The 8,429-nt window shown below is 43.8% G+C and overlaps 2 protein-coding genes across 2 annotated transcripts; one reads left to right on the top strand and one right to left on the bottom strand.

Moving 5' to 3' along the window:
* Positions 1-1,738: 1,738 nt before the first annotated feature.
* Positions 1,739-3,449, bottom strand: LOC542900 (60S acidic ribosomal protein P2A). The gene is made up of 4 exons (XM_044476680.1): positions 3,304-3,449; positions 2,637-2,725; positions 2,129-2,355; positions 1,739-1,966 (listed from the first exon to the last, which is right to left on the bottom strand). The coding sequence occupies exons 2-4, from the start codon at positions 2,722-2,724 to the stop codon at positions 1,940-1,942; spliced, it is 342 nt and encodes a 113-aa protein (XP_044332615.1). The 5' UTR covers position 2,725; positions 3,304-3,449; the 3' UTR covers positions 1,739-1,939.
* Positions 3,450-3,657: 208 nt separating this feature from the next.
* On the top strand, positions 3,658-7,906 carry LOC123053232 (uncharacterized). Its single transcript, XM_044476679.1, has 8 exons — positions 3,658-3,824; positions 3,951-4,094; positions 4,178-4,245; positions 4,740-4,889; positions 4,984-5,057; positions 5,148-5,266; positions 6,657-6,740; positions 7,579-7,906. The coding sequence occupies exons 3-8, from the start codon at positions 4,239-4,241 to the stop codon at positions 7,679-7,681; spliced, it is 537 nt and encodes a 178-aa protein (XP_044332614.1). The 5' UTR covers positions 3,658-3,824; positions 3,951-4,094; positions 4,178-4,238; the 3' UTR covers positions 7,682-7,906.
* The last annotated feature ends 523 nt before the right edge of the window (positions 7,907-8,429 follow it).

The raw sequence follows: 8,429 nt of genomic DNA, 5'->3' as shown, positions 1-8,429 counted from the left end.
CCGTGGACTCACGCAGCCGACACTTCGTGGGTTGAAGTCTCCATCAACGTGCACGCACGATAGCACCACCTATCGGAACCACGCAAATTGTCTTCATTGCGTTTGGTTTTCTCCGACTCCTCCGTTGCATTCATATGAAAAGTCTTTACTTTCTGATGCCTACTATCTAGACTTGCATGTGTAGCGTGTTGCTCGACTTGTGAGAATTGCTAAAACTTGCCAAGAACTAAAATTGGAAAAAGACTAGGTTTTTATTTGGTTAAGTAGTCTAATCACCCCCTCCCCCCAGGCCTACTTGACTACAAGCATCTACAGCCGAACTCTCCAAATTGAGCAGGCAGACGCAGGACCACTGATCGGACATGAGAGAGAGAAGAAAAAAGCTGACCCAATCGGACCCCTCAAAGCCTCCATAAATGCGTGGGTTGTCTGACACCCCTCATATTGCCCTTATGTCTGAGATGAGTATGAGGAGTGCCCGGTCGTGTCCGGTCATTGATCCTGCGTCCGTCACATAAGATTTGGCCCACCACAAAGCATATTTTTCTTTTATTATTTCTTTTCTTTCTCTCTCTTCTTCAATCACATGCATGTGCCTTGACATATAGGAAAAAAAAGGAAGGACATGACTACGTGGACGAACAAATAAGGAGTCAAAACAGACACGCTGAACACTGATCGAACGCATCCGCGAATGTTTGAGGGGCCAAATTTGCCCAGTCCAACTGTAGGATGCCCTTACATGTTTGAGAGTAGAAAGAAATTACAAGTGAGAAAAATCTAAACCCACAAAAATACGGGCCTCCTTGAACAAAACTCCACCAGCAGAAACGCGCGTGAGCAGTGTTGGAAGAGAAAAACACACGATGAGATAAACTACAAATTTATTACGAACCGATCGATTCTCATGGATGTCGGACAGTCCAATCATTGTGCGACCAATGCTAGACGCGCGGAGTCTTACAAACTTCTACAGGCTCCTTCCTCACTAACTAAACATGTCCTCCTGATTTAAACATGTCCCCCTGATTTTCAGGTTGATCGGCACGTCTAGCATCTCATCGTGAGCTGCGTCCGTCAGTCTTAATTTCGTGCAGGGAGTCATCGCACGTGTTTGTAACTACAAATTTATCACGAACCGATCGATTCTCATGGATGTCGGACGGTCCAATCATTGTGCGATCGATTCTCATGGATGTCCCCCTGATTTTGGGTTGGTGGGGCTCCAACCTCCCCTTAGCCCAATCACAATTTGACAATTTGACAGCTTAAAAACATCGTGTAAAACCCCGACCGATAATCCTACATTCACGAACGATTACAAATGTGAGTATAGCCGCACGAAATTAGGACTGACAGACACACACAATCGAATGTCAAGGTGCACGTCATGACTCACGACATTTTGTGTGGCAGCTTATCGTCCTTGACGCGCGAAGGAGCCATTGGTCCTACTCTGCGACCACGGCAAGGGAAGGAGCTTCCTACAATCAAACACCTCAGTAACCAAATCACCAGGCCTACTCCGCAATAGACGGTAAGGGAAGGAGCTTCCTACAATCAAACACCTCAGTAACCAAATCACCAAGTGACCATGTACAGTCGGAATGAGATTTGTTGCGCTGTAACAACCATGGCACTTACCACTCAACGATGTGCCAATTTACAAAGAGAGGTTCACCAAAAGACTAGCAGAAAAATGAGGCAGCGATTGAGGATACATGGAACAGGCAGAACATATCAAAACATTGTTAAAGCACCAAAATTGGATAGCAAAGGTATGGTTCACCAGTAAATCAACCAGCAACCAGGGGCTGAATTACATATCAAAACATTGTCTTGCCAGCGTTTCACAACTCAGCTAAATAAAGGCTAAAACATCATTGACTCTAGTTTCCTGGCCAAGGATAGATACTTCAGACACAAGATGCCCCACAACTTAGTCGAACAGACTGAAGCCCATGTCCTGCAAGTTGAAGCGCACACACAAACAGTTAGAACATTATCATAAAAAATGAATGAAAACACATAAAAAATGATGATGTCCAAGTTCATGAGCTGCAAGGCCAGTTAATATAGAGATGATAGAAGGTCCTAACAAGGGGAAAGGTGGGAGTGGTGATCTTACATCATCACTCTCTTCCTTCTCCACGACCTTCTCTTCTTTCTTTGACTCAGCTGCAGGGGCAGCAGCACCTCCAGCAGCAGGGGCAGCAGCTGAAACAGCCACACCACCACCACCAGATGGAACCGCAGCAAACTTCTCCCTACCAGCAGCCAAGAGCTCGGTGATGTCCTTGCCCTTCACTTGGGACAGCATGAGTTCCATCTTCTCATTGTCAATTTCACAACCAACTGCAACATAGCGTACAGGTAAGATTAGAAGCTAACAATAGAAAACAAAGAACACATTACATCCCTTGTGACAAAACTAAGCATATTCTACACTATATCAGTAGAACTTAAGGCAGAGGTTGCTATTGGTAAGCCACATTTCAAGTGTAGGTAACTATTGCTAAACACATAATGATAATAATAACTGATAGCATCAACTGTAGGATCCAAAGATGTCTTTGGCAGTAGAAGAAAACAGCAGGACCAAAACTAATGTAGGCCACCGAGTAAGACAAAATTACCTGACTCAAGAATGGATGTCAGGTCCTCTGCAGAGGGGCTGGCGTTGCCAGAGAGGTAAGCAAGCAGATAGGCAGCAATGAACTTCATCCTGGACAAATAGCGAAGTAACAAAATAAGCCAGTGTGACCTCCACATTACGGCCAACTAAATAACTGTAAATACATCGAATATCTGACAGAAACAAAAGTCACAATCAACTAAGAGCCTAATTAACAAAGCATCAGTTATGAATACGAACTATAATCTACATCAAATCTCATTAGCTTCTCTTTCAAATCAAGACAAATAAGGGCAAATCCTTTCACGTGGACAATGAAAGCGATCTACATTCCAGTAAGAACCACGTAGTACATATTTCTATGGCAGTGAAATCTTAGCATCGCGTCCATTCATTTTTGGATCTACGAAACCGAATAGCTAACTTGCAGCAACTATACCAAGATGTTTTACTGAAACCAGAGCCTCGTGACAGGGTACATCTAAAAACCTGTCCGCAACAAGAACAACCGTGACTTCTTAGCACTTGGCCGAACTAAAATCCCATTTCATCAACATCTAACGGAGTGCAGGATACGAACAACACTAGCAACTATCAGATTTGCATTGCTGTAAGATCATATCGACGGACGGAAGTACAGAAGCGCAAGAGAATGAACGAGACGTTACTTGGATCGGAGAAGGAAGGAGAGAGCTGAAGTCGCGGCGGCGGCGGAGGGCTCGAGCGATCTGCTAGGGTTTCTGCGAGTAAGGGGCTCCGTGGTTGCGGCGGGGCTACATATTTATATAGACCAAGGCCAGGTCGCACTGCAATCTGAGCCGTCCGTGTGCCATTTAGCTCCTGCCCTAGCTCCCGCCCTGGCGTCCCAGCCGTTGATCTCAGTTGATCGACCCCCCTTGGTAGTAGAGAAGTAGTAATGGGCTTGTGTGCTGCTACCTCGTCTACTAAAATATTCGGCCCAGTTACAGCTTTATAGGCTTTTGAGTCGTTTACTAGGCCCAGCAACCGTTACTCCGTGTTTCAATGAGAAAGCCCACGAGTGTTACTGAGGCATAAACCCCCCTGTTCCTCTTGTTCCTCCCCTTTGGCCTCCGGCGCAGTTGGTTGCCACGACGACGGGCGGACCCACCCATCGGACGAGGTCCGCGCCGGACATTCCAGCCGGTGGTGAGCGGAGGGCGGCAAGGCGGTGAGTGTCCTCTCCAATTTCCCCTGGTTTGGCTGCGATGGTTTTTCCCTAATTTGGGACATGTGTGTTCGTGCACGTGAGGTGTTTGATGGAATGGTGGCTGTGGGTGCTGATTGGTCTGTGCAGTGGGAGCTCGCGGCGACGTACAAGGCTGGGTGAGAGTGGCGCTTGAGTCAGGGTGCTTGAGGCGGACGGCCAACTCCGACAGGGGACCCCTCAGCCGACGACGCCACCGTCTCTGATCTATTTCACCAGCAACCGCTGGAGCTGGTAGGCATATCTGCTGCTTCGCTTTCCTTCCCCGCAGAGTGAAACAAGCCTAACCGTTCCTTTTTCCTCTTGGTTGGCTGCAGGAAGTTGGTCAGCATTAGCTGCTTCAGGCTTCTGGCCGGTGTGAAAAGTTGCTAGGTCACCATGGATGGTATGCGCGTACTGCCTCTCCCACCCATTACTTTATGTTATTGTTACTCGCCGTACATAACTCGTGTCAGTTTTAGTGGTGGATCGGGTTTAATACGAATGAGAATTTAGTAATATGTTTAGTAGGCCTGGGATGATTTCTTGATTGGCGCCCTTGTGGCATGTTTATCTTTGAGGTCAGCCTAGTTGATCTTGGAGGTAGGAACCACAAATCCAGGGACGTTAGTGTTATAGCTGCATCCGAATAATGCTTCATTGCCAACGAGAAAAGAAACGTGAACTGCTTCCACATTTTGTCTCAGCACATTGAATGGCGTTTTTCATTTCTAGAAACAATAACAAAGGGAAAGATTGAAAATCTGTGAGTAATAAAAGGATGCACTTGCGCTTATTTGTGAGAGAATTAGATTCTCATTTCTTCAGTTTGCTACTACTTGTGCTCCTGCCTATTTTTCATTTTCTTCTTTTGTGGGGAATGCCTATTTTTGTCAACAGTCGATCGACAAGAAACGATGGAAGAGACCATTCTCGTCGGTGATGATCTTATGCGTGGGCCACCTTCCCCTGTCGTACCGAAAGAGATTGCATCCCATGTCCTTGAAGGTGTTGAGCTTTGTGATGGTATCCTGAAGAATCTTTTCCTATGTGAGTAACTGTTTACTCTGACATCTCTATATGTTTTGTCGTTTTCCATATGTAAACAAGTATGGAGAAAATGAATCCTATTTCTGCTGTCCAGGCTTGCAAATCAATGATATTGAGCCATTTTGTCAAGATGAGATTGTGCTATACAAACAATGTGCTGAGAAAAGGGTCAGTTATATTAAAACTATTCTCTAGAAAACGACAAAACCAAAGGCTCCTGTTTAACCAGCTGTGCCTTTTTCTGACTTATTTTTACAGGATAAGGAAATAAGGGAACGACTGCAGGATAGTGAATATAAATTAGGTTTCTCGATGCCCCTCGAAGATGCAAAGGAAAGAGTCACTCAACTCCAATCAGAACTCACACTGCTCGAAAGGTAGCCTTAGTGCTGCTGCTCTATATCGTAGATACATTCCTATAGATGTGAAACGGGTTAATACACTTCTGTTCAACTTCGTAGATTACCTTCAAGGTTTATTTTTCCTTTAAAATTTTATGAACTGTGGTAAACTGTACATACATCAAATTCTCGTTACCCTCAGGGATACTTGCCAATCTGCATCAGCAACTAGTTTAAGACTTGGGCCTTCTTTGGTTTACAGGAATTTTGTAGGAATTCTAGAGAATAGGAATCTTGTAGGAAAAATTTCTTTGGAGCCTTTGGTTTGTAGGAATGGATTCCTATTCATATGTAGAATAAGAACCAATCCTTCACATTTCAAAGGAAAAAGAACATTAGCCTAGACTCAATGGAAAAATTCCTATCCTGTGCATCAAATGACATCTCTTTGCTTATGGAATTGAGATGCATATCATCTCACTTCCTATGATTTTCCTATTCCTATGATATTCCTATCCTATGAACCAAAGGAGGCCTTAAGGGCGTCGAGCAATGTAGGCAGATTTCTCATCCAACCTCCTTCGTATCTCAACTATTTGAAGTGGATAATGATTTTAAAAGCTTTACAAGCATCCAGTCTTCATATTACATCTTGTTTTCTCATTTCATTATCGCAAAAGGGTCAGTTTGTACACTTTTACACACTATTGCCATGATAGTGCCCATAAGTACTGAACGGTGTAATAACCTATACTTACTTGGTTGTCTAAGCTTGCCTCCATTGATTGTGATTCCTCAGCAGCTAAGGTTATTTTAGTTTAAAATTCTTCTGTTGAAGTCATTTGGTGTTAACACTGAATAAATATTTGTTATCTTCATGCCTGGGATGTTGTACCTACTGCTTGGTCGTGATGAGAGAGAGGGATGGACTGAGGGAGTCAGACTCTGTAGTACCTGGTAGCGTGGGGTTAATTGCTTAGCAGTCATGTGCCTAACATTGTAATTTAGGCCATGGTGTTCTACTTGACTACCTAGAAGCTAGAGCTTGGTGAGAACAAAAGGGTTATAATTTTCTATGAAAGTTCATGCAAAAGATTTTCAATGTACACATCAGTGCTCCCATATTATTTAGTTATAGCGCTTGGTTCTGCCGGCAGTAGTTTGTTAGGCCTCGCCCATTTCTCGTGTTCCACTGCTTATGAGCAGCACTAGTACTCCAAAAGGAAGGTACTTCTGGATTACCTCGTGACCACTCTTCAGGGCAGTACTAAAGATTTACAGCTTTTTAAAGACCACTTTGTTGTTCCCAAGATACATTTATTTTGTTTGTTACCTGGACAAAAGGAAGCATTGGGCGATTTATTCACATAATTATTTACTCAGTTTCTTAGCTTTGCTCCAATCTGATCGTGTACTTCTATTTTAGGCGCATGATTCTTGCTAGTGGTCTTCCGGGTATGGAAGGATTTCGCCAACGATGGAGCTTGCATGGACAGCTCGGCGATACAAGGTAATTGTTTAAGTAGTAGAACGAAAACATTAAAAAAAAAGTGTGTGTTTGCTTGGAGCCTTGGTTTGCTCCACCAAATATTTGGCTAGCCAAAATATTGGTCAAGGTTTTGTGTGCACGTGAGTTGGCCAACTTTGCTAAAAATATGAAGTATAGTTGGTAAGGAGCCATTGGCATGCCAAAATATTGGCAACCATCCAAACCAAGACCAAAGTTTTGGTCATAACCAAAAAATTGGTAAGGTGCATGTTGGCTATAAACAAACATACCCTTATTACATTTCTCATTTGCATTGTAGCCAAGGACGAAAATTTTCTAGTTTTGCAGTTCAGGAGATAGAATATTCATTGGTAAACTATCTATTATGTTTTCATGCTGCTGTCAAAAGGGGAGTTCTGCTTCGCTGTTGTCTCCTTAAAAGTAAACTTGACACTTGACAGTGTAGTTGTTGGTCTGTATCTCTTTCCTTCTGGCTTCCTCTGCTCACTATTGCGAAGGGGAGGATTTCAAAAGTTAGTATCCAACAAACTAATACAAATCATATCTCAATTGACTCCATAGTCTATATCTGCAGTGGAATTATTATTTTTTTGTGTGTGTCACCTTTGTTTTCTCTTGCAATTTGATTATTTGCAAGGGTAATGTAGCATACCGTAGGCCTCTTGTAACATTGCAGGTTCTGCATACCATAATATCATTAGCGATTAGGAAACTGTTTCGATGTTTAGTCCGAATAAAATTCTCAGTATTTCAAGGGCAAAATGAACTTAATTATTCTATTTTTTATGTGTCCAACTTGTCTTTTTATTTATTTATTTATGTTGCTTTTTTTCTGCAGGAAAAGGTTGGAGGCGCTGAACAGTGGGATGGCAAAAAGAGAGAGCCCAAGTCCTCCAGGCGAAGGCACAACACCTGCAGTTAAGAAGAGGTGGTTCTTTTAGTACGTTAGCGCATATTTTTCCGACTTGCAAAACGTTGTAACTAATGCTGTGTTAATGGCAATGTCATCCACTCTTTCTTTGTTTGGTGTTCTACCTCCAAAGCAACTACTACTGTGTTTGCTAACAGTGGTTTCGCCACAGCTGCACTTTTGATTAAAAATATGGAAATACTTGGCCTGTAAACCCTGGAACATACCATTTGAAATGGTGATATGGAACTCCTCCCCTCTCTTGTGCACATATACGGACAGTCTGGATTGTTTCCGTTCTCAGTGGAGTAAATTGGCCGATGCACTCAATTCGGATAGTGGTACTGTAGAAGCTGCTATGTGTACCGTAGGATAGGGTTTAGGGCACGGCGACCTGCAAGTTTTCTCCGCATCCGTCCGCAGACACGGATGCGGGAGGCCGCCATCCAATATTGCCGGCATACATTTGGACAATAATGTGAACTAACGGACGGAATTTGGTCAAACACATCCGGATTTCATATAAACATGAAGGGTTTCATTACATTTTGGACACACATGAACTAAGTGGTGCTCGTCCAGCTTTGGAGGTATAATTAACACACCGAATCTATGATCGTCGGTGCCCGTTCCCCGTGTTTGGCCATAAGCCCCGAGAACTGAAATTTCGCCTTCCAATTCCTCCTCGGCGTTCTCCACCTCCGCCTCCGGAGACCCGGGAAGTGAAGTTGTCCGACTCGTGGTCATGGCGGCGGGGCGCGGCCTCGGCGGAACCGACT

Source organism: Triticum aestivum, chromosome 2D (genome assembly GCF_018294505.1).
Source record: "Triticum aestivum cultivar Chinese Spring chromosome 2D, IWGSC CS RefSeq v2.1, whole genome shotgun sequence".
Lineage (NCBI taxonomy): Eukaryota > Viridiplantae > Streptophyta > Magnoliopsida > Poales > Poaceae > Triticum > Triticum aestivum.
The sequence above is the reverse complement of the archived record's forward strand: the minus strand, read 5'-3'. Positions and strand labels throughout refer to the sequence as shown.

Coding starts and splice junctions, on each gene's coding strand:
- LOC542900 (XM_044476680.1), bottom strand. CDS start 2,724: ATGAAGTTCATTGCTGCCTATCTGCTTGCTTACCTCTCTGGCAACGCC. Junction 2,356..2,636: donor GACATCCATTCTTGAGTCAG/GTAATTTTGTCT, acceptor GCTATGTTGCAG/TTGGTTGTGAAATTGACAAT. Junction 1,967..2,128: donor AGAAGGAAGAGAGTGATGAT/GTAAGATCACCA, acceptor TTCAACTTGCAG/GACATGGGCTTCAGTCTGTT.
- LOC123053232 (XM_044476679.1), top strand. Junction 4,890..4,983: donor CCTGAAGAATCTTTTCCTAT/GTGAGTAACTGT, acceptor TCTGCTGTCCAG/GCTTGCAAATCAATGATATT. Junction 6,741..7,578: donor GGACAGCTCGGCGATACAAG/GTAATTGTTTAA, acceptor TTTTTTCTGCAG/GAAAAGGTTGGAGGCGCTGA.